Below are 26644 nucleotides of genomic sequence, written 5' to 3' on the forward strand. Positions count from 1 at the left end.
AAAACCCCAAAAAATATAAAACTGTTCAGAAAAATTCAAAAAAAGTAAAAAAATGTTCAGAAAAATAATAAAAAAAATATAAAACAACAAAAACAATAAAAAAAAAAGTTCTTTTCAGAACTACCTCCCCGTTATTAAAAAATTGGTACAATATTTGGAACTGTGCCAACCTCTATTTCTCGTAGTTCGCTTCCCAGTTCGCTCGCCGGTACGCGAACCGGAAGTGAACCAAAATTTCTTTTTTTTAAAAAAGAACAGTAAGTATAAGGGAAGGAAACAGACACTTATGTTAAAAGAAAGACAGCTATAGGGGAGTAAACTAGAGATACTATTACCCGTAATCCACTGCTGATGATGTCACATATTACATCATTCATGACATGCTCAGTGACATCTTCAGCAGAGGATTGCGGGTTTTTTGGCAACGTGCCTTATCCACGGTTTAATAACGCTGCCTTTTGCTTTATATAAGTTTTCAAATTGTATGAAATATATACCAATAGGTTGTTATGAACCTTTAGGTAGTGCATTTCTTCATGAGGTCTGGTCGCTTCCATACACATACAGATGTTTCAAAGATGATCAAGAAGTTTATCTGAATGGAGAGGAATGCACTGAGATGCCAGATCATTCACTAATGTGTAGGCACATACAGTTACACGGTTCATGCAACAAACACCGACCAAATATGGCTTGCGTGTTGCAAGGCACGCCAGTTCCTGCTATCATCCCCACGTTCAAGTTGTTGGAAAATGGTAGTTATTTGATGCTCAATAATGAAGATTGTTCTGGGTTAATTAAAAGTATTCCTTTTATCGTAACAGTAAGTGAACGGGTTATTTGCTGCAGAAATGTTCTATTTCCTCCCACACATGAACATAGGGAGTTTTCAATCTTGCCACAAATACCAACCTTGGGAGCACATTTCAACGGCATGGCAAGAATAAGAGCTCTTTTGTCTCAGAGAGAGGTGGCCTTGAGTTCGGCCCGTGAAACTTTCGTGCTTCACATAGCGAACACCCGTACAGAGGTGCAGACCCTTTTCAATACAGATTTGCCTTTCCATTTCAGCAAGATGGTTCGGACTATCTTTAACGCGTCCTCCACAAAGGCCCTGGCGCACTTTTTTAAAGTTGTTACCAGTGGTCTCGTGACTTCATTTGAGAAAATCTTTGGAGTCATCCCTGCTTTCTTTCATTCTATTTTTTCCACTCTGCTTCGTGGATTCCCATTTTTACTTGCATTACCAGCGGACGCTCTTGTGCTTTTTTACATTTTTAAATATGGATGTCCCTCCTGTGCAAGCTCCCGCACTGCAGCTGCTGACACTGTTCCGCAATCGCATGCTAGAATATTATGGCACAATGCCGTTGGCGATATTAAGCACGGCATATGGATTATCTTTTCGATTCTCCTACTTCACCTGTGTCCAGCCTGTATTTCACTGCCTGACCTGTGATTTCGATTGGGCCATTGATTTGTGTCTCTGCGGACCGGTTTCTCCTGACGTCGACTTTAATCAGCTGATGACTCCTATCATTACTCACGAGTTGGTTTGTCCTGGCGAAAGGATTATGGCTGTGGCATTGATGCATGGACTAATTGGTCCCTGGAATTTACTGGCGGCAACACAGTCTTTCTTGGAACAGAGCTTTCTTGAAAACCCACCGAGCTGTCCTCTGATGGTGATAGAGGATCCGGTGCTGGGAGAGCACGTATGTTCTTTTCCGCTTTTAAATTGGATGGCTGAACTCTTTTCGGATGAAGACGGTGACTTCCTATTGGAGGCTGTTGCAGCTTATTTTGCATACACAGTTATGTCATAGACCTTTTTCATGTTTGATATGCTGAGTACTAGCATTTCATTGACAATTCATTGACTTATTTGTCAAGTTTTTATTATTTAGCTTGCCTATTGGCTTAACACTCGATAAAGTACTTGGCTGTTTTATTTTTCTTTAGCATTAAATTTTCCTAGTTTTTAATGTTTTACCTTGCGGACCGTCCACATATAAAGTTGCAATCTGCTCTCATCAGATGGCACTTCTATTATCTTATTCAGTTCGTTTCCGGATCATGGGGAGGTGTCATCTAGGTCCTGGATATCTTTACACCGTGTTAAGTTAGCATGGGCTCATTACCGGTTTAAACGCCATTTTTCCTTTTTTGCAACTTCTGCACACGACACTTAGTTGTTGCTTTAGCTTTCAACCTAGTAGTTCATCGTGGTTTACATGAGAATAATATGTTATTGCTCTACTATCTGCTTTGCTTGTTAAACTATATCTGTACAGCGAGTGCTGAAGTTTCAAGAACAACACGATACAGAATTGTTATGAGGTCTGATCTCCACGACTTCATACTCATAACATAAGTGCAGCTTCTGCCAATTCTGGGCATGAGGCGGGTTTTATATTGCTTTGCCGAACACACATACACAACAGTTGATGCGGTTCACATGAAGAGAGAGCTGGTGTATGCTGATGTGATTCCTTCAAATCTAAGACACTAAAGTATGGGCACGCCCTAAACCAACACAAACAGACCTTCTTAGCAAATAATATAATATGTGTATTAGGGAGGGTGAGATATAAGCAGCCGCGGGCCGTGGAGGGAGTTACGGTGGGGCAGGGAGGCGGGGAGGGGGAGGGGCAGGGTGGAGCCCTCTCCACCCTGCCCCTCCCCCTCCCCGCCTCCCTGCCCCACCGTAACTCCCTCCACGGCCCGTGGCTGCTTATAAGTGTTGCTAACTCTTATTCATTTACAGCATGTTAACATACTGTCACCATTCGCTTTTTATGTACTAGTAACTATGCTGGTAATTTTGCTACTGATAATATGTGTACTTGTATTATCTAAGATACTACGCCTGAGAAGACGGCATTAGTAAATAAACATTTCAAATACACATGTGTTCTTCTTAACTCCATGTTCTGGTTTCTAAAAAATATATAACGACCGACTGTTCATGAGTTCCACGTATCCTGAGGTACTATAAGTTCATATTCTGGATTGTCTAAACATTGAGAGTTTGTTATATCCAATATGACACTGTACCTAGCTTGCTAAGGGGTTTTTGATTACTAAGGTGAGTTTTGGGACACCCTAATTCGCCGAGGTTCCAATCCTCTGTCCACAGTTCTGTGTGAGAACAGAAACCCTGCGACAGGGGCACCCCCGACCCTTGCTGGAGCTTCATCACACTTGCGATACAACTCCAGCAATGCGCCACCTTTACGGCACAGATACATCACGCATCTGTGCTGTTTTTGCCCCATGATGCGCCGCATTGTAAATGCAGCACACCATAGGTGACGGAACAGCGGCACAGAATGACTAACACATCCCTGGTGATGCGCCAGTCATCATAAATCTATCCCTATGCTTCTTATCTTGTTAGAGATGAACCGCCATATGTATCATCAAAGTTTTTTGCATTTCCTAAATAGCAAACTTTAAGGAATAAATAGCGATTCTTTACCATTCCTAGTTTGCGATGAGCTATTTGCTAATTACAAATTACCCATTCATTTCCTTCATTTCCATAGGGCGGTTGGACTCACTTTTAGCTCGAACGGCTGAATGGATTTCCACGAAACTTGGCAAAATTGTAGGGACTGGTAGCCCGATGTGCCTTTGCTATGTCTCAAGATATATGCTCCAGTGGTTTTTACGAAAATTAACTTTGAAAAATATATATTGGGCTACATTGGCCTATATATATGTTGGAGCCCAAATGTAGCCCAATGTAGCCCAATGAAGCCCAATGAAGCCCAATGTAGCCCAATGTAGCCCAAAGATGGCCGCCAGAGACAAAAAAAACAAATATAGCCCAAATATCAGCCAGATGTAGCCCAACTATAGCCCAGTGACAGAATGACCAATCAGCTTCGCAAACCTCCGTTACGCGAAGCGGAGCGCTGTTACAGATATATATCTTTTTTTGAACGTTAATTTCTCAAAATCCACTGGAGCACATATATTGAGACCTAGCAAAGGCACATCGGGCTACCAGTCCCTAATATTTTACCAAGTTTCGTGCAAATCCATTCAGCCGTTCGATTATTATTATTATTTTTTTTTTTTGCCCCGCGGGGCCCTTTTAAAACTTACACATCAAACCTAGGGGGTCAGCGAGGATCTACTATGCCCCCTTATGGTCATTTGCCCCTTCGCTTTGGCCTCCTCTTGTCTCTCGATCCTACCGAGAGACAAGATGGCGGCCGCTACGGACTGTTTGGAATGTTTACAGACGCCGGAGAACCAATCAGCTTCGCTTCACAAAGCTCCGTTGCGCGAAAAGTACGCGTACTGGAGCGCTGCCCGGTCCGCTGTTACAGATATATATCTTTTTTAAACGTTAATTTCTCAAAATCCACTGTAGCACATATATTGAGACCTACAAAAGGCACATCGGGCTACCAGTCCCTACAATTTTGCCAAGTTTCCTGCAAATCCATTCAGCCGTTCGGGCTAAAAGTGAGGCCAACCGCCCTATGGAAAACTCAATGTTAAAAACACGTTTTGGGACCCCCCTTTTTTCTCGGCCCCCCCTTGACGAACCCCCCCCAAATTTTCAAGGGCTGCTCAGAAACAAAATGTGCCATTTTCCTGAAAATTTCAGCCAATTCCGTCCACAAACGCCAAAGTTATTAGACATAGAATTTTCAAAAATCCCATAGAGAAAAAATCCTAACTATATATACCTACTGGCGACCGCCAGTAGGTAATATATATATATATATATATATATATATATATATATATATATATATATATATATATATATATATATATATATATGTGTGAAAGCAATGCGCCAGGCGCTTCGAGAGGGCTCACCATGAAAACATCGTGGGAGGGGCTCCGCTTCGTCGAACGCTTGAAGCTAACAACATGAGGAGGACTGGAGCGAAGATACTTATCTTTGTTTGTACAGCATGAAACATCATGAAAATGATTATCGTCCCAGAGCCTACCCCCCTAACTTCAACTAGGAGGTGAAATAATCAAGATGACAAATCAAAGACAATTGTGCACAACCTACTTAAGGAACAATTGACACTCACCATCAGAGACTACAGCTTCCAGCATGCCTGGGAGCATAGCATGATGAGCCACGCCCACTTAGGACGGCCCCGTTTTGAATAAATTGCATTCAAATCGAATTGGTGAGTGTAATGTGTACATTGTTTATGTCCATGAAAAAGGGGCGTGTCTGCCCCGAAACGGGTCGGACTTCTGAACAAACCTTTGGAGGGAGGCTGTGAGACCGAGTGGGTCTAATGAAGGCTGGATAGTCGATGTTTTCATGGTGAGCCCTCTCGAAGCGCCTGGCGCATTGCTTTCACACATATATATATATATATATATATATACATACATATATGTGTGTGTGTGAATTTTGTTTTTTATGGAAAATAACCCCTTTTGCAACATTAGAATAATGAAAGACTGGGGGAAAAAATCAGAAAGCTCTAATCTATTTCTTGCAGTTTGCAGGCAGTTTTTGATGACAGTTATTAGCTCACTGTTTTATATTTAAGATTTTAACTGATACACTGCAAGTAAAAAAAGTGTCTCTCTAACAAAAGCACTAAGCTATTTACATTATATGCACCTTGTGTTCTGCATGGTACATGTCCTTTGCATCAGATATATTAACCCTCTGCGCTACTTTATGATGAGTCAAAACTATCAGTACACAAAACTTTGATCCCACTCCAGGAAGAACATTAATCACTGGAGTTATCTTAACATTGTTATTGTTGTCTGGAGATTGTTCTAGGCAAGGAAGGCAGCAGCAGGTGCTCTTAAATCTGTAATATACCTGCAAACACAGCACCACCCGAAGTCAGCACCCGGTGCAGTGGCACCGGTCGCACCGTCCTAGAGCCGGATTTGATATTCAGTAGGAACCGACGAGCTTCCCTGTGCTGTAGCTGTTCATCACCACCCCTTTTCTGAATCGTTTTTGGCCACTATAGGTGTGGCAGGGTATACTCAGACATGAGTCCCTTGCTCACTGCTCCATCAGGATTCAAGCAAGCTGGGCCGACGACGCCTGAAATGGCAGAAACCGGTCCCCGGAAGCTTGTCTCCTTTCTGGTGAAGAATTGGCTTGGTAGTTTGGTCTGCCCTGTTCCCATGATGCACTGGGCCAGGGACAGGCTAATTTGCATATAGCCAGGTTCTGAGCTGGGATGGGGCAGTGAGCTAAATAACGGTGATGGATCAAGCCCTGATCTTTGGACTGGGTAAGAGTGGTCTGCTTAATTCAGACACTCTGTTCATCACCACCCCTTTTCTGAATCGTTTTTGGCCACTATAGGTGTGGCAGGGTATACTCAGACATGAGTCCCTTGCTCACTGCTCCATCAGGATTCAAGTAAGCTGGGCCGACGACGCCTGAAATGGCAGAAACCGGTCCCCGGAAGCTTGTCTCCTTTCTGGTGAAGAATTGGCTTGGTAGTATGGTCTGCCCTGTTCCCATGATGCACTGGGCCAGGGACAGGCTAATTTGCATATAGCCAGGTTCTGAGCTGGGATGGGGCAGTGAGCTAAATAACGGTGATGGATCAAGCCCTGATCTTTGGACTGGGTAAGAGTGGTCTGCTTAATTCAGACACTCTGTTCATCACCACCCCTTTTCTGAATCGTTTTTGGCCACTATAGGTGTGGCAGGGTATACTCAGACATGAGTCCCTTGCTCACTGCTCCATCAGGATTCAAGCAAGCTGGGCCGACGACGCCTGAAATGGCAGAAACCGGTCCCCGGAAGCTTGTCTCCTTTCTGGTGAAGAATTGGCTTGGTAGTTTGGTCTGCCCTGTTCCCATGATGCACTGGGCCAGGGACAGGCTAATTTGCATATAGCCAGGTTCTGAGCAGGGATGGGGCAGTGAGCTAAATAACGGTGATGGATCAAGCCCTGATCTTTGGACTGGGTAAGAGTGGTCTGCTTAATTCAGACACTCTGTTCATCACCACCCCTTTTCTGAATCGTTTTTGGCCACTATAGGTGTGGCAGGGTATACTCAGACATGAGTCCCTTGCTCACTGCTCCATCAGGATTCAAGCAAGCTGGGCCGACGACGCCTGAAATGGCAGAAACCGGTCCCCGGAAGCTTGTCTCCTTTCTGGTGAAGAATTGGCTTGGTAGTTTGGTCTGCCCTGTTCCCATGATGCACTGGGCCAGGGACAGGCTAATTTGCATATAGCCAGGTTCTGAGCTGGGATGGGGCAGTGAGCTAAATAACGGTGATGGATCAAGCCCTGATCTTTGGACTGGGTAAGAGTGGTCTGCTTAATTCAGACACTCTGTTCATCACCACCCCTTTTCTGAATCGTAGCTGTAATAAAGCAGCTGGGAAGAAGGCTCCTGCATAACTTGTAGGTCTAGGCTTGGCAGGCTTTCCTAGGTGAAGACCAGTTCAATACTTGAAGAGGGATGCGACAACAGCATTTATAATAACTGGAGGGAGCGGTGGGGTGGGAAAAGAAATCCCGTCTAGAATCTAGATCTGACTGTAGCTCATCAGTGTGAACAAAATCATCCAAGAATCTAAAATATCTGCCTTTGACCCTTGCTGAAGGTAAGACTGTACTATAACCTTATAGCCCGCCATAGAGGGCTATACCGGCTTTTAAAGTCCCTCTCCAGTGTTAAAGGCCCAAGCCGAAGGCGAGGGCCTTTAACAAGGGAGAGGGACTTTAATTGCCGGTATAGCCCAGCTACGAAGGGCTATAAGGCTATTCGAACATTGTGCCACTAGAGGGCAGAATGTTCTAACAAAAAATAACAAAGCTTTATGGGAGCGTGAGGGGATTGGAATCCCCTCAGGCTCCCTGAAGCCTTTGTTCACAGCCAGAGCTGTGAACAAAGAAGCATTGGAATGTTGGAGCTCCAGGCTTATACCAGCCATTATAAGCCCGGAGCATTCCATTGCTTTCAATGGAGCTCCGAACATTCCAATGTTCTAATATTCAATATTGACCCCAGAATATCATGGTATAAGAATATCTAAGGACAAAATATTGAAAAATACATTAACATAGGGAAGTCTAAATTTTCTGTTCCAAACTCCACATATGCACATCTTGAAGCTATATGTACCCATTAGGAACACATATGGGGAGTTAGGTATAGAAAATCTAGACTTTTTTTCTCGATATTGCATCCCATCGATATTCTGTGCCAGATATTCGGGTACTCACCAGGTGGTAAGGCTTCTTTATGCTCTGTGACTTCTCCATCAATATAGGCCCTCTTACGAGACACCGTGATGGGATTTTGTGTTTTGCTTCATGTGACTTCTGTTTGCTGGTGGCATCCAAGTCATGATTTCTCTAGTTAAAGTTGGTATCACTGTTACATTTCCAGATTAATCTCTAGCAGATAAAAATTGGCCTATAGCCAGAAGAATCTTCGCACTTAGGGGCACATTACGATCGCGGTTTCCCCGCATCCTCCGGGGCGGCGGAAGCCACCGCCGGCCCGGAGGATGCGGGAAAACCGCTGGGGAGGCACAAAAGACCCACCGCCAAATTAGGATGGCGGTGGGTCTCAAAATCGGTCCGCAGCTTTTCCGCCGTGGTCGCCTTCCGACCGCGGCGGAAAAGCTCTAACATATTAGGATGGCGGAAAACAGATGCCTTTCCGCTGCAGATTCTCTGCCGTGGAAAGGCATACGGTGATTTCTTTGGGGGCCCGTTGCGGGCCCCCAGGGTGATTGGGGGGGAGGGGGGTGCACATGGGGGGTACCTATGGTACCCCCCTGCATTTGCGTACACGAAGCGGCAGGCACCGCGCGGTGCCTGCCGCTTTGTGCATGCAAATGCTAAGCATGCATATTTAACCTTGTGGCGGGTGCTGCTTCAAGCAGCACCCGCCGCAATGTTAAATATTGGGGATGTGACCGCCAGGCTGGCGGTCCCATCCTAATTGCACTGGAGGGACCGCCGCTGCCCCTGCGGACGGTCCCTCCTCCTCTAGGGTGGCGGACGGACGCAGGTCCGTCCGCCATCCTAATGAGCCCCTTAGTTCGGGGATTGGGACGGATGTTTTACCAAGCTTAGCTAGGAGTTATTGAATCAGTCCACCTGAGAAAAAGACAGATCCGTAAAAAACACACTTCAGACTCAACTAAGATTGGGTACACTTTGAAACTGGACTGACAAAATGAGAAATGGATTTTTATCTAGAAATAGGCTCTTAGAGTAACTTGCTCATTAGTTCTCCCTCTATGGAGAGTGTATATGAATGAAACATGTGGTAGTCACTGGAATGATTTGGCTGCTGTAACTCCGTTAGGCATGCAGGACCATTTTCAATAACAGCTGATTAGCGGACATGTGGATTTTATGACAAAATAATTGACCAGTTGGGGTAATACTTTTAGGATAACATATCTACATTTATTCTGCAAAATTCTGATTATACTAGGGAATATTGCAGGCCTGGTGTAGTTCCCTGAGTTTTGCTATGCGGAAATCCGCAAAAGTGACAAAAAACTCTCCGGAGCTCTGCAATTGGCGCAGTGCAGTGCGAACTGCCGTTCACGCTGATCTTCCTGCCGCTCATGTAGAAATTCTACCCGAGCGGCAGCTCACGCTCGGCAACATACCGTTCGCAAGCGTAGAAAACAATCCGCTGCACTACGTGGAGCAGAGTTGTCTGCAATCCATGAGCTCCACAGAGCGCGGAGTGCAGAAAACTCGACAAACTCTGCGAATGGAAAGTGAGCAGGAACAAAAAAGTTCCTTCATTCTACTACTTGTTGCTGTAAATTTACAACAGCCTAGAGTTGTGGAATTCAGATAAATTCCAACCACTCCACCTGGGAGGCAAAAGTTATGCATGATAAGATTTTCCAGCTGAAGCAGAATAAGGCGATTAAAAGGGAATCACTTCGGCTCATTTAATTTTCCTCCCTTATGCCCCAAATGACTTTTGATGTTGCAAGTAAAAAATTATTATATACTATGTTTTAGGTTTAATCAATGGGCTTGTTGAAAACATTTGAAAGTAAGTCTTCCCAAACTCTCTCTGTTAAAAAAGAACCTTTTTGCCTACTCGTTTACCTTACCAACGCCTTGATGTTGAAAGTGATAAACTTTTACCCTCATTTTTCAGGAGTTCCAGCAATGACAGGAACAGCAACGCTGGTCATCAATATAAAGGATGTAAATGATAACATACCAAAAATCATGAAGCCGTACATTCTCATATGCGCAGGGCAGGAGGAAGCCCTGGTTACTGTGCCAGTGGAAGACAAGGACATAAACCCCTACTCTGGACCATTCCATTTTGAGCTACTTGAAAAAGAGCATTTCAAGGAGCAGCTTGAACTGAAGGACATTTATGGTAAGTGTGGTCGAAGTGAAAAAGGTCTGAGCAAGGGGGCTGTGAAGTTCTAAAGGTTTTTCTCCATATATGTTTTACGGTTATTTCAAAGTAGTGCGTGTTTCTTAAAGTTAAAGAAGGTGGCAATGTTTTACAAAACAAATACATTTCAGGACACATGCCAAGCAATAGTAGGTCCTGTATGAAAACCTCCCCTCTGCAAAAAAACACTTTCAGTTGAAAAATAATCAAACAAAAAAGGCTTTTGTTGAAAAAATTGTCTCCAAAATGGCTGTGGAACTTAATGCCTGCACCAAAGTTCTGGAAAGGTGAAAAACTAACAAAGTTTGTTACCATGACAAAACATTGCTTGAGAAATTATAATGCTAAGCCCAACTTTTACCACCTTGTGGACCTAAATAATTCCAGTAGCGCAAATTATCAGTAGTAACAGACTGAAAAACATTATAATGAATTATTACCATATAAGAACAACTGGCAATGGACAATGCCACTTTTCTTTAAGTTGGAAAGAGGGCATCATTCTTCTTCTCTTCACTAGAGGATAAGAGAGCTTTCCATCTGCATTGTCTATGAGCAGGGTGAGCTGAAAACAACATCTGATCATTCTTAAACACAGCAAGGATGTCAAGGATATCAAGGATGCGCCCGCCAGTGTGGGGGGCGCATCATAATGTGCATGGCGGGACCGCCGCTCAGATCGAGGGCAGTCCCGTTTTCCACGAGGATGGTGGGCGGACAAAGTCCGCACGCCATCCTAATGTGCCCCTTAGTCTCTTGGTTTGTCCAGTGAAACATTTTCAAGGATTTCAATGTTTGCTTAGTTCAAATGTGGAAGTTCTGACCAAGAGCAATCACCAACTTCAGGCAGATGTTGGCATTTTCTTAACTTTTTAACCAGACATCGCCTTTGACTCATACAATGTGCCATTGACCTTCTGGATACCTCTTTATATACAGTCTCCAGGTTGGTCCTAAGTGACATATATATTTTTCGCATCATTTTTACAAAGGGTGACTGTTGAACCTTGTGAGGTGTTGGCTTTGGGAACTCTGAATTTGTTTTGGATGGCAGGCACTCTGGCGGCCAGTTAAAATATGCTCATTTTCACCTTTTAAATTTATTTTGAATGACAGTAGTTTTCCTATTGACTTTTGTTGACAAATTTTCAATTTTTCTCATACTTTGTGAACTCCTTATTCACTGGTGGAGACGTGGCCTTAAGAAAATCTTTATTGTGGTTTCCACTCAAAAGTCCAATCCTACGGAATTATTAACACCAATGGGTCAATCTGCCTGTTAGGCTTGGCATTTTCTGGGTGATCAACACATCATTTCTCTACATAGCTGAGTTTTTGTGGCAGGTCTTTCAGCAGTCAACCAAGGCATCATCTTGTTTAAATGTCATCTAAGAATATCTATAAACAAACACTTATTGTACATTTTATTTTAATTTTTTTCCAGATTCCTGGCCCTGAATCTCAATAAAAGTATAGATCAGGCCATTTGATTTCTGGATTGGAGATAATGAAGTTTTTATGGCCACAACCTTCTTTTAACTTTAATGATCTGTCTTTTTTTTAGTTTAAAAGAAATTTTATTGAAAATAACGATTGCAATAAAGGAAGAGTACAATACATTGTCAATATCAAGTAAAATGCAATCAAGTTAGAAATACTGTACCACGATATAAGACAGAGAAATAAGAAAAAGGAAGAAAAAGAAAGAAAAAGATGAGGAAAAAGAGAAGAAGAAGAAAATATAAATAGCATTTAACAATGTAAAGCTTCTAAGAAGAACCTTATATGATAAAAAAGAAGTGGTTATTAACAGCAGGCAATGAAATATTAAGATAACATATCATGAAAAACATATCATGGAGGTTTGGATACCTTCTCAATGGAAGGGGTATGAGTTGGGCGAGATTGAGTAGATTTATCCAAAAAGGTAGTAATCGGTAACCACAGTAGATCACGTTTAATGGCGAGTGCAATGGGATATACATAAGCTCTGTCTAATCTGTGATTGAAGCAAACACCATACCACCAAGCCTGAAAGGAAACGACTGAGGTATCCTTCCACGATTTAGTAATCTGCTGAAATGCCACAGCCAAGAGGAGATCAATAATGGAGGTGTTAAAGGCACAGGAAGACCATATGTCAGATAGACTACCTAGAAAAATGTGAGTGAGTGAGAAAGGAAAGTTGGTAGAGAAAATAGTGTTAATTTGTACCCATACTTTGGACCAAAAAACGTGGATCAAAGGACACGTAAAAAGCATATGTTTGAGATCTGCATGTGTATTTGGGCAGGACCAACATGTAGTAGAGAAGATAGTAGGATCTATAGTGTGTAGTTTAGAGGGAGTAACTAACAATCTGTTGTAAATAAAAAATAGAGTTTGAGTAGTATTAGCTGCTCTAGAAGATTTCCGTATTTTATTCCATATATTATGCCATAATGTTATAGGAAAGGATTCTTCCAAATAAATTTCCCAATCTTGTTCTACTTTTGACTTATTTCTAGTATCAGGCATATCTCGTAATTTTTTATATAATTGCGAAGCCGAGGAAGAAGAGGAAAGAAAAGGAATAGTGAGAGGAGACGACACGGTGGTAGAAGTGGAATCGGGAAGGGAGTTATAACTAGAGAGAACAGCAGCACACAATAAATTATATTGAGGAAGAAAGGAGAAGGGAAGGGAAAAATGAGACTGGAGAGATGAGAAAGGAATACAAAGACCTTCTTGAAAAAGTTGATGAATCCAAGAGAGGCCAAGAGAGTGCCAGTCTTTCCAGAAAAGGGTCCTGTTTTTGATTTTAAGATACCATAAGAGGATTGTACCAAATGGTAGATTGTAAAAATTTCGACCTGTTGCCAAGACCCTTCATGAACAGAGGAAGAAAGAGTTTTCTTGTATTTCTAAGAATCGGAAGAGACATTTTTTGTGGAATATGTGATAAAGATACAAATTCCTGAAAGGTAAATGGATGAAAGAAGGAGGCTTCAACCTGAACCCATAACGGAGAGGAAGAAACATCTGAAGAAGCGTCCATCAAAAAAGGAACGGAATGAGAAAGAAAAAATTAAGTATGATAAGAGGAAAAGTCCGGAAAATTAACTCCACCTAAATGTTTAGGACGTTTGAGCTTGGACAAGGACATTCTAACTTTTTTATTTTGCCACAAGAAGCGAGAAAGAATAGAGTAAATGTTCTTAAAACAAGAATTTGGAAGGTTGACAGGAAGATTAGATAGAAAAAATAAAACTATTGGGACCAATATCATTTTAATGGAATCTAACCTACCCCACCAAGACAAAAATATAGGATGCCATCTAGTCGTGACGTCTGATAGAGTTGTTTGTAAAATTTTAATATTTAAAAGTCACTGTGTCTTTAATGGAGGGAGTAAACCAGAGACCCAAATATTTTATTTTAGAGGGACTCCAATGAAAAGAAGAAAGCAAAAAATCAGCATGAAAGCAATATTTATTAAGAGGAAGAATTTCGCATTTATCTACATTAAGTTTGTAACCTGAGACCGCTGCAAACGAAGAAACTTCAGATAAAAAAGCTGGAATAGAGGTCTGAGGATGGGAAATAAATAAAAGAATGTCATCTGCATAAGCAGACAGTTTTAAGTGATTTCCTCCATAAGGAAAACCCGTAATGTCATTATTCAGTCTGATCCTAGACAAAAAAGGTTCTAACGCTAACATGAAAAGAAGAGGAGAAAGAGGACATCCTTGACGCACACCCCTAAAAAGAGAAAAGGAATAAGACACCAGACCGTTAGCAAAAATAAAAGATGTAGGAAAAGAATATAACAGAGAAATATATGAAATGAATTTGGAGCCAAAACCAAACCAAGAAAGAGTGGAGAACATAAATGACCAATTAACCCGATCAAAAGCTTTTTCGGCATCTAAAGCGATAGCGGCTAAAGAATGATTGTAAGTATGAGACTTACTAAGAACATCAAAGAAAAGGCGAGTATTATCTGATAAATGACGCCCTTTGATGAAGCCACATTGTTCCCTGCCAATAAGCTGGGGGAGAATTTTATCCAAACGTAGCGCTAAGATCTTAGCAAGAAGTTTATAATCCAAATTGATTAAAGAAATAGGCCTATAATTTCTACACAATGTATGATCTTTATTATCTTTGGGAAGAAGACAAATTAGAGCTTCTTGAAAGGAGCCATCAGATTTATGAGAAGCTATAAAGAATGAAAATAATTGGTGAAGTTTAGGAACAAGAAAAGCAGAGAAGTGAGAATAAAATTCTATGGAAAACCCATCTGGGCCAGGGACTTTACCTCTTTTGAGAACCCGAATGGCCTCTAAGATGTCGTTGGGAAGAATATCTTTGTCTAATGGTGCGAAATCCACATTAGACACAGGAGGGGGGGAATAGAAGATATATATTGATGAATAGCAGAGGGTAAAGGAGGATTTTCTGGAGTATATAAAGTTTGATAACATTTTGTAAATTCAGCCAGAATATCCTCATCCTTATGTAGAGTAGTATTGGAAGAAGAAACAATAGATTCAATTTTTGTCCGTTCTTTTTTGACCTTGAGGTAATTAGAAAGCATATTTCCAGCCTTATTTTGAGTAGAATAAAATTTAGCACTAGATTTAAGCAACAACAGATTGGCAGACTCCGTGGATAATTTATTAAAGGGGAGTTTCGCATCAATAAGTTGGGTAAGGACAGAGGAGGATTTGGTGGAATAATAAGAATGTTCTAACTGTTTTATAGAAGATACCAGAGAGGATAAAGATTGACTTGTGAGGAGACGTTTTTTAGCAACATAAGAAATAATAAAATCCCTAGAGGCAGCTTTAAAGGTGTCCCAAATCAGTCTCTGTGATGAGAGTGGAGATTCATTTTCTGTAAAAAAAAGTGGGAGGCAAAATCAAGAAAAGCAGGTGTAAATGACTTATCTAAAAGGAGGGCGTTATTAAACCTCCATTTTCGTGTACCTTGAACAGGAGGAAGTAAGTCATGACCCAAAGATACAGGTGCATGGTCTGAGATCAATATAGAACCAATGTCTGAATGAGTGATGTGTTGTGTCAAAGCTTTGGAAATGAAAAGGTGATCTATTCTTGTTTGAGAAGAGTGAGCATGTGAAAAATAAGTGTATTCTTGTAAAGTGGGGTGAAATAGTCTCCACGAGTCAACAAGAGATCTTTGAGATATGGTGGATGTGAATTGGGTGTGGGTATGAGATGGAGAGAAATGAGAATTGGATTTTCTGTCTAAAAATGGGTCCATAATCATATTACAGTCCCCACCAAGAATGAAATAATCATCAGTGTATTGCATTGAGGAAGAGAGAATTTGAGGCCAAAACAATTTATCCTGTACAGTGGGGGCATATAAATAAAAAATGGTTTAAGGAATTTTGTTAACCAACAAAGACACAACCACCCATCTACCTTCTGTATCTACATCTTGATTGAAAAGTTGAACGCATAAACGCTTATGACAAAGAATTGCAACCCCATTACGTTTTCCGGAATCAGGTGAAGCAAAAACATGGCCCACCCAATTACGGCGTAACTTAGAAATTTCTGAGTCCTTAATATGTATTTCCTGCATTAACACTACATCCCCTTTTAAATGAGCTAAATGGGAAAGAATACGTTGCCTTTTAATAGGAGAACCCAAACCTTTAACATACCAAGAATTACATTAATAGACATCTACATTTGTAAAAATAAACAACAATAGCATAAATAACCAATAGGAAATGTAACCAGAACCAATAGAAGTAGTACGATACAAACAAGAAAGAGTAAGAAAGAACATACAAAGGACAATGAAGAGAAAGATGCAAAGTGGGATAGAAGATGATAAGAATATATGAAAGAGTAAACAAATGTGAAGAAGAAAGAAAAGAAAAGCGGAACAGAAAAGAAAGAGGAAGAAGAAAAAAAGTATTGGAGAAGAAGTAGAAACACAGAAAATGTAATATACAAGTTGAACAAAACTAGAAAGTAGACATACCACGGGAAAAAAACAGGAAAGTAGGGGATGGTGGAGCCATATAGAGGAGACGACAAGGCCAGTCCGGGAGGAGCACAGAGACGCACGTAGGGCAAAACGATCTCCAGGTAAAAACAGGAGGAAAACCATGAGAGGAACCAGAAAGCGGCATCTACAATGGAGGAAGAAAAAACATCATCAAAATATTACGAAGACACAAAAATTGAGCATAATATAAAATTAAATCACAGTACCGTAATAAAATACAAATATAAATAGAGAAACATAGACTAGGCACAGAAGGGAACACAAAAGGGTAGAGAACTGCTGAAGGAAAGGCATATTGCGACTAAATGAAAAGATCACATTAATAGGACCGTAGAGAGTCTCATTGATGAGGAATATCCATAGAGACCGAGGAGCAGGAGTCAAGGAATTTCTGAAGCTGGTCTGGTTCCTCGTAAGTCGTCGTTTTATTGTTGTAGGTAACCTTAAAGAGACACGGATGGAATAGACGATAACGAGCATTTAAAGAACGAAGGGCAGGCTTCATGTCCAGGAACTGTTTGCGACGATCCGCTGTAGGTTTAGCATAGTCTTGTGCAAAAAAGAGTTTAGAGCCATTCCAAGAAATCTTACCCTTTCGTTTAGCAGAGTGGAGAACTTTAAGTAGGTCCGTGTACTCCAAAAAATACAAAAAGGTTTTGCAACAGGAGATAAAGAAGTAGAAATACGAGAAGAAGGACCCAAACGATGTGCTCTTTGAATGTTAAGTGGAGGAGATTCTGGCAGTCCCAAAAGTTGAGGTAAGAAAGATTGGAAGAAGAATATAGGGCTAGATCCTTCAAGTCCATCAGCAAGACCAAAAATGCGAAGGTTGTTGCGCCGATTTCGATTTTCTAAATTTTCGACCTGGCTTTTAAGGTGCTGTATCTCTGCCTGCATGTTAGGAACCACTGCTGTTACAGTTTTGATTGAGGAAATAGATTTTTCTAGAAGGTCTACCTTTTGTTCAGTGTGAGACCAATTATCCTCTAGATGTTGAAGGTGAGCATTGGTGTCTGCCATATATGGCTTAAGTGAACGTATTTCCTCCATAAAAGGCTTCAATGAACGTATCTCGTCCAGTATGAGTTCCATGGAAATGGAGTAAGGTGTATTAGTAGGCGATGGAGGATTTGTTTTTGCCCTCTTGCCAGTGTTCGCAGTTGAAGAAGAGGACCCTTTAGCGTTGAGCTTTGGATTAGAACGAGAAGAGGGTGCTGGAGAGTCATTCATGCCATCTTCAGTGGTGTCTTGCAAAACACTAAAGGGATTCGTATCAACCAAAGATTGCGGAAGTGGTTGAAGTGAGGAACGGTTCTGGCGCGCCATTGTCAGTGAAAAATGATTGGTACTAAGTAGCTAAGTCGCACTTAGAAAATAGTAAAATGGTACCAGCAATGAAGCATAAATCGCAATCACTGCTGGGTACAAAAAAGGAGAATGACCCCAAACCTCAACCTGCAGTGTTAATGGAGAAGGTACAGAAGTGTATGGGTCTCAATTTGACATAAAAGACAACGTATCAAAAAAATACCTCACACAAGAAAATGTCCTGTGAGGAATTCAAATTAATAACATCACCAATTCACAAAATGGCGGCCATAATATATATGTGGGCTGACTGAGGTACAGAAAAATCGCCCACACGCTAATTTCTGAGAAGCCAAGTATAGAAAACGAGGTTAAAGTCCAGGAAAGTTATGTAGAAGTACATTGCAGGCAGAGAAACATTGAAAAAATAAATAAAACAGAGGAGAGAAACACGCTCTACAAAGCGTAGCTGCTCAAAATGGCGGGCGCAACAAAACACGGGGCTGTAGAAACAAAAAAAAAAAATGTTCATAACTTGCATTTTTTATCATCCTCCATACCAGCAAACGTGTCAATCTATGCAGCGCACATTCCGCCGCATGAGGGGTTGATCCGGCCGGTTCTGCGGGTAGTCAGGAAACCTGGAGATGCTCCGAGCCGCTACGTCGCTACGGAACCCTCCGAGAGAGCCGCCATCTCCGCTGACGCCGAAGCCACGCCCCTTTAATGATCTGTCTGATTTGCTTTTCTTCATCTTTATGACTGTTCTAACTATCATGCCAAAAGATCATTTTGTAATGACCTACATGTCATTTGGTTCCTTTACTCAGTGTAATGACCAGTGTGACTTGTTAGCTTATTCTTCCCACCCCAAGGAGTTCTATATTCTAGAGTCTTTATCTTGTTCAAGCCATATTAGAATTCTGAGAGGTCAGTTATTGCTGAGACCGTGTGGATGGGACGTCTTGTCTGTAGACACATGCTGTTTCTACAATAAAGAAGTTGCTGCTTCAACCAGTGTGTTACCACTGTGTATTATTACACATTTCTCATCTTGATGTCATCAAACAATGTGGTCCTTCTCTCAAGGTTGCAAGTGAACTTCACCAAATAAGTGAGACAACTGAATCCGCTTGTCACAATGAATGTTTCAATGTAACAAACCCAAAACAAAAATAATAGTCCTCACTGTGCGATCCCAGAAAATAATACATTTTTAACAGCACGAGGAACATATTTCATATTCAAAATGAAACTTTGAAAGCGTAAAGATCTTCCATAATCTAAGCCTTACATTAACATCATCAGCCATTTGGGGCTTCCCACTATCCTGTTAGCTTGAAAGAAAACAAACATACAGCAGGTGGATAATGGATGTACATTTTCATTATGAAAAAAACAATTAGCAACTTCATTCTGTATAATGCAGAAACCAAGATGTATCCAGTACTTATTTTAGGATCTGAAATCAGGGGTCATTTTTTGGTTAGTGGAAACCTGAGCAGAAAACAAATCTTGCCAGGGAGAAACTTCCTCCAAATTCCCAAGTTTAGACAAGCATCCCATCTTGCAGGAAGCAGGCTTTGCTGTTCATCCACTAAATCTTTCTTGACAAAAAACCAACAACAATGCTTTACTTTTTATCACTTTCTTTGTGGAAGCACACAACTTCTGTCCAATCAAAACATGTACTCCTATATCCTAAAATGTGGGTGTAGCCAAAACCCTTCTCTAGTGATGCACACATATTTGTCTATTGACAGCTGACATGCGCTTAAGCCAGACCATAGAAAGGACATTGCTAGGGATACACTTAGATCAATTGGCCTGAGTCTAAGTTTGCCCATAGCAAATGTAGAAGAGCAGGATGACGGAGTAAAAACAGTTGTTATTGCTCATGTTCTTTAAAATATGGGCTCCCTTTTATTGCCTCGCACTGTTTGTTTATATTCTTCAACCCATGTCTTTCTTTCCCTGGCCAAACACTTCTATTTTTTAGAAGGAGTAGAAATGTTGAAACATCTAGAGAGAAGCCATATTCTTTTAAAGTTTGTATAGAGAATGGAGCAGTATTTGGTGCAGGTTTCCTTAACGCATGACAGATCTCTCTTGGCCAGGTTTTATTTCAATGAAATTCCCCATTTACTGGGCTTGTATGTTGGCTGGGTGCACCCTGCTAACAGGTTGCCCCGCAGCTGTGACAATAGGTCTCCGCAGGACACCTTACTTTTTTAAAATTACTATAGTATTTTAATTCCTGCTACCACTGCTGAGGTTCCTAAACTTTGACCAAGTATGTCCTGCTCTAATGTATCTACAATTGCCCCCGAACGAATATGTTTTACTTGCTGTGTTGAACTTTCTTTGGGCAGCCTTGGCTTCTAGACACTCGAGGCCTGACTGATGATCTTGTGTATATAGCTGATATCAAGCTTCTAGTTCTGCTTTTACTCTGCATTTGTAGCTGTTTTTATGCAATTGTGTTTTTTGTCTTATTTATAATTGTTATTGTAATGTATGCTGCACTTTTATGGTCGCTTTTGTTTGACCGATTAAAGATTTTATGATGATGATGATATTTTGTACTAGGCGCTATCATTTTCAAGAATTTTATTTTAAGAATAAAATCAATATTATGACCTTACTCTTTTGCCAAAGAGGAGAGTACATAATAACATTGAACATTTTAAATGTATTCTTTTCTTACCTTTCTGTCTTATGCCTCTCAAAGAAGAGTTTATTTCCATGATTCAAATGTGTACATGTTCTCTAGTAAGGTGGAACATTTTAGATTTTTTCTTCGACATTCCTAAAATAAGAGATCACTGACCCTCTGATGTACAGATGACCCTTAACCTGTACAATGAATAGTTGCCATGCATACCCTTGTTCCTCCAGAGCCATAATAATAAATGATGGAGGTACTGTGCACAAATGTTTGCTTCAGCTCCATCCCTTTCAAGAAACAAAGATGCGTTTTTTAGTATGGCACTGGAGAAAGCCACCTGTCCAGGCTAAACAGATTCCTTAAAAACCAGCACTGAACGTAAGGCGTGTGGTATTCCCAAGCGCGTGTGTATCACAATGTTGTGATGAAGAAATATGTACCTATGAATCCAAACACTGCTTCACAATATATGAGGGACCAAGTGAGATATGACCTTAGTACAATATCCAAAACCACGGTCAAAGTACACCGAGTTGGGACCTGAGTAAATCGAAGCGGCGACCAGCAGCGCGTGTCCTGCATCGGCGTCTAGGTACATATTTCTTCATCACAATATTGTGACACACACGCGCTTGGGAATACCACACGTCTTACGTTCAGTGCTAGTTTTTAAGGAATCTGTTTAGCCTGGACATATGTTTCATGGATTGATTTGCTTATTTGCCTTTATTTATATAATTTCTTTGCCCTGATGAAGTCAATTGGCGCACTTGCCTGACGAAACACGTGTTGGCAAGAATTCTTTTGGTTATCCTGTGGCTGAAGAATTTCCAAATAAGAACTGTGGCAAGAATTCGTTTGGTTACCATGTGGTTGGAGAATATCCAAATAAGAACTGTGATTTCAGAAGATACTATGGAAATGGAAAAATAAAGTGAAGAAAAGAAACCTAATATTACTGGAGAGTTTTGATTAATATGAACATTTATATTCGCAATTGTTGCTCAGGTTTGAAGTTGGTACTTTGTATTCAGGGTGGACTTTGTTATCTGTTTCACAACTGCTGGCAGTGGTTGTTTTTTTACCTTGAGCACTTTTTTGTCTTTACATATTTACACTGAGATATATATTCTACTGTATTGCGCATGTTTCCTCTACTGCCAACCTTTGTTTGAATCAGGTCTGATGTGCGGTTTGGCACTGGTGATGCACAGAGAAGTGAGATGGCCATCCACAGTTTCCCCCTCACTGGCCCAGTTTCCGAGGGTGTGAAGTTGCACATCTCACCTACCAGTGACACTGATCCACAATACCACTGAGCTGCTAATATGGGGCTGGGGTTGCATACACTGAGATACTTTGTCTGATTTGCATATAGGGGAATCCTGTAGCTAGAACTCTAACCTTTGCCCGAATGAGCCTTATGGGCACAAAGACTTTTGACGTGAACCACAAACTACCCCCTGGAGTAATTGACATTTGTCTGCACCTGTACCTAATCAATGTCTATATCTATATCTTTGCCTACACACTGTGACATTCCATTTTTTGTAATATTTAAGTGCTTTCTTTTTAACTACAACTAAACACTGGCCTGGACAATATGTCAATGTGTCTGCAGTTTTCACAATTGAGATCTGAGCCCCTCCCAAATTCTATTTATCTGAGAAACCTTTTGATTTCTTGCTCTCCCTACCCTGAGAGTTATTTACACAAAGTGTGTACTTAGCCCACTTTGCAGAGCCATAGAAGGACAGACACTACAGGCATAAAAAACCAAACACCATGATTGTTAAATGATTAATCCCTGTCTACTCTGTGGTCTCAAGAACGGGATCTGAAATTCCCACTGCACCTGTAACGTTAACATTACTTACTACTCTATATAATAGCATCAAACAATTACACACTGTGCATTCCTTTTGTGACCATTTCTGAACATGTCACACCACTTTGCTTGATAGCATCTTTCCTTTTCTAGATTTGACATAAGTGGTCATATACCACTTAGTGTTCACTATCCCAGTCTGTGCTTCAAGACATCATTACCTGAATGTGCCAGTCACAGATCTGGACAGTGTGTCTTATTATAACAAGCAGGGCCGGACTGGGAACCACAACCAGCCCTGGCAAAGTGCTCAGCCAGCCCCCCTCCCCACTCGGGGGTGTTGGAGGTGCCGCCGAGCTCTTTGCCGGGGCCGGTGTTCGGCTGATTTTGGTACAGGGCAGATTATGCAGCTGACAAAAACGGCCCCCAGGGTCCCAAAACCGGCCCCCACCCGTGCGGCGCACCGGGGGATTGCACGGTGCCCGCTATGGCCAGTCCGGCCCTGATAACAAGTTTGTTGTTGTCAGTGCAGGCACGCCGCACTGGGTGCAGTACAAAAACACAGGGACCAGAGCATCAGTGAATGGTACACTAGCAGTTTCAAGCCACTGGTTCACCTTTCTAAGCAGGGGATGGTCATGGCCTCCCTATTAATGTCAAAGGGTCTAGTATGTGACTGCAGTCGCCTGCGGCAGGATGCCTGACAGTCATTGGGACCCCATTTCCCCAAAGAAAGTGTGCTCCAGTGGAAGGGTGAGGGACAGTGACCAGGGCCAGACTGGGAACAGAAACCGGCCCTGGCAAACTGCTCAGCCGCCCCCCCCTGGGGTAAGAGGGAGTGCAGCTGAGCAGTTAGCAAGGGCCGTTTTTGGCGATTTTGTTACCGGGGGCCGACATTGCAGACCGCCAATAACAAAACCGGCCCCCCAGGGGCCCAAAACAGGCCCCCATCATAGCGGCCTACAGGGGAAATGCCCGGTGTCCGCTATGGCCAATCCGGCCCTGACAGTGACCACGTGTCACTTCAACAGTCAGTGCGCCTCCCGACAGCTTCCTTGCCTCTGCACCCATGTCTTTATGTCTTTAATACAGTGTGGGTGCCAAAGCAAAGTGCTCCCTCATTTTCAAGGGATCTTCTCCAAATACAAATGAGGGAACAGCTCTTTGCGATTGTGCCATTACACAGATTGCACCAGCATGATACGTATTACATAAGGGATTGCACAAGCATCTATGGTCCCTTCTTTAATATCAAAATACCCAGGAAGTACAAAAAGGGGACCCAAACAGCTATTGCATCCCTGGGCACTTCATATAATAAGGGCCTAGATTATCACCTCAGCGTATGAATCTGTAAAAAGACTGAGTCAGCATAGCCTCATCATCAGTGCTGTTTTTTAAACTTTTTCAAATCTATCTTTCGCACAATCAGTCACATAGAAACATCTCCAGCACAACTTGCAGATCTGGTTTAGGAAACACACAAACAACCTCTGCATTCCTGTGGGCACTCCCTACTAAGGTTATTGCTCTTTTCTTTTCACACTCCATCCCTGTAGTAATCTCCTAACCTTTACACCCCAACCTCCCTGGGGGCCCCTGAAAACATTACATAATATTTTAAATTTGCTGACAAGCCCCAACTATGTGAGAGTCTCTCAATCATGCAACATAAGTTTTCTTTTGTGCATTTTGTGCATGTTATCATTATCTTTGTTTGAACTTTGTTGTTCTTTGCTCTAGGGGACAGTCTCCAGGTGCTCCAGCTCAAAGGAGCAAACAGAGGAAACCATACCATGCGTCTTCAGATATCTGACAAGCAAGGGATGGAGTCCCTCCAGAACCTGACTGTGAACGTTTGTGATTGTGTAAATGGAAGCATTTGCTTAAACACCGCAGCCCCTCCTTCCTTGGGGGGTGGAGCCATTGCTTTACTACTTTTGGCACTTCTTCTCCTCTGTGGTAAGTTGTATATCAACATAAAGATTTATATTGGAGAGATGAAAGTGTGCCTTATTCGTATCAGAGGTATTAGTTAATGAGCTGGTTAGTGAGTAGGCGTGATGTGCAATTCCCACACTTTATACAAACTGTCAATGAAGAAATGTTGGAGCAAAGTGCTAACAACTGATATTTGGAAAATAGGGGTTTACCAAGAAAGGTCCTAAAAGACAAATGGCCATGCTGGGTGTCAACAAGTGTAGGAAGGAAGTTATAAAAATCCATAGGTATTGAGGCCAATACTCTCTTAGCAAAAGGAGAAAAACATATAACAGGGGTACAGTGAGGCAGAGAGAGGTGAGGCAAGGAGAGGCCTGAGAGAACAAGTATTATGAGACAAGGGCTATTATAAGTAGGAGGTATCTTGAGATGATAGAGGTTGGGATGGAAAAGTCCCCCACATAGTGACCGGCATCCACCCCTACCCCGAGTGCCCCAGCTGCATCGATATCTGGATCCCCGGTACTGATTTTTGGTCTAGACCTAGGCCTGTCGAATGGTAATGCGGTCTTGTTAGAGAAGGAGGTGCAAACCAAGCACTACCTTCGGAGTGCTAGAGGACTACTGAGCTTACCTGGAGCTAAGTGACACAAGCACATCTGTGGCAGCATAACCGTCGGATGTTCAGTAGTTGTCAGTAGTCTGAACAGTTCTTTCTACCTATGTCACTGGAGCTGGACCTACCGGCTCACTCATGCAAAGTTTCTGTGGCTGTATGCTCAACTCATCCTTGGCCTGTATGGTTTATGTGTAGAACCAAATAGCATGTGATAGTTGCATGTGTGTGCTGATATGCATGGGTGTGTCGGTGTCTGGTATGTAGGAAGCTGGCTCTTTATGTGATTGTGGGAAAATGAGGCAGTATCTGTGAGGCCTGCACAAATAACATGACTACATTTGTCCTTCACTGGGAACCAAACACCCAATTGCAGCGCCTGACTCTCAGAGGGTAGCAAGGCAGAGCAGTCTGAGGCTTACTCAAGGTAGGTGGTGTGGGCTAGTAACCGCCATTACAGGTGTGCAGAAATAACACTCAATAATTGATTGTCCAGTCTGTACTTTGCTTTATAAAAGTAAGAGTAAATTTATTAAACACACACTACTCAATACTATGCACCAATTTACAAATATACATAAGCTGTTGGAATTACTTTGTGACATTGCATAACATCTCCACCCCTCCTGCAGGGGGGTGGAGTCTAGTACCACCACTCCCAGGTATGCACATCATCTTGACCCCTAATGCAGTTAGTTCAACATAACCTGGAGCGAGGGCCCTGAACACTGGCACCATCCCAGTGGCGACTCACCCCATTACCTCAGAAAGCATTTAAAATAGGCACCCCTGCCCTGGTGACACATAATCCTGACTGAGCATCTCCCACTGACCATACAGGATACACCTCTACATCTTAGGGGCTAACAGTCTGGATTGTTCTTCCCCTAAGCGCAGCAGCAAGAATACATGTTTAAGCATCACTTTAGAATAACAGCACTCATCACTTTTGTTGGTCATTAGAATGCATTGCAATTAAAGCCCCTAAAGGCGTCACAGATGAACTCACAGGATTAAGTATATACAGCCAGACACCCTAGCAAGAATGTCGAAAACATAACCCCATGTTGCTTATGACATCACCTTACACAGGCACTTCACATTACACATGTGACTCTCAGTCCCTCTAAAATAAATAACGTTAATAAATGCAGTTCTGGTGCTATTACACCTCTTCGCCTCCAGGGGATGCCCTTCTCCAAACATCCCCAACTCAACCCTTCACTCCATGAGGTAATCCCGGAGGCACCCCTAGCTGTAGAACAAAAGTTCCAGCCATGGGGATGCTGATGAAGCCTGAAGCCTTTTCCAGTCCCCATGAGACCAAGGGAGGGACTCCTCTTCTTTGTGCTGGGAGAGGCTGCGTTCTCCTGTTCCTCCCCCTGCACCTCGTCACACATGTGGTGGTGACCCCATTCTCCTGGGGCCACCACAAGCAGAGAAAACGTTGTTTGCCCTTGCTGGCCGGTCTGGGCCTGCAAGGCATTATGGGGCGCTTTCTCGTCTTCTTCGTGTATATTGTAGCAGCGACTCCCCCGCTGCTTCGGGGAGAACCACAATCGCTGCTGGTGGCCTCCCGCCGCCTCCTCCACCCTCGATGTGGGGGCCCAGTGCCACCCGTAGTCCCAGGTGAGTGCTTCTATGCTGCTCGGGGAGCCCACCCCAGGCTGCTCTTCCTCCTGTTTCGGGGGTCCCAGGACCCCCACATGCCTCTGTGTTGAAGAGCCACCTCTGGAGCCCACCCCTGGTTGCTCCCGCCGGCTCCACGCACGTCGGGCACCCTCTCGTGCTGCCGCGGGAGCCGGCTCCTCATTTCTGGTCTGCCCGCCCCGGGAGGCAGACACGGAGGCCCGCTGGGCCCTCTGGCTTCG

The 26644-nt window shown here is 42.5% G+C and overlaps 1 protein-coding gene across 1 annotated transcript in view; it reads left to right on the forward strand.

Moving 5' to 3' along the window:
• LOC144766635 (cadherin-like protein 26) overlaps positions 1–26644 on the forward strand; it is a 376180-nt gene that overhangs the window by 269449 nt on the left and 80087 nt on the right. Inside the window, exons 11-12 of the mRNA XM_078650421.1 lie at positions 10134–10364; positions 23960–24178. Coding sequence (XP_078506547.1) covers positions 10134–10364; positions 23960–24178 — 450 coding nt within the window. The remainder of the gene's footprint in view (positions 1–10133; positions 10365–23959; positions 24179–26644) is intronic.

This window comes from Lissotriton helveticus, chromosome 7 (genome assembly GCF_964261635.1).
Source record: "Lissotriton helveticus chromosome 7, aLisHel1.1, whole genome shotgun sequence".
Taxonomy (NCBI): Eukaryota; Metazoa; Chordata; class Amphibia; order Caudata; family Salamandridae; genus Lissotriton; species Lissotriton helveticus.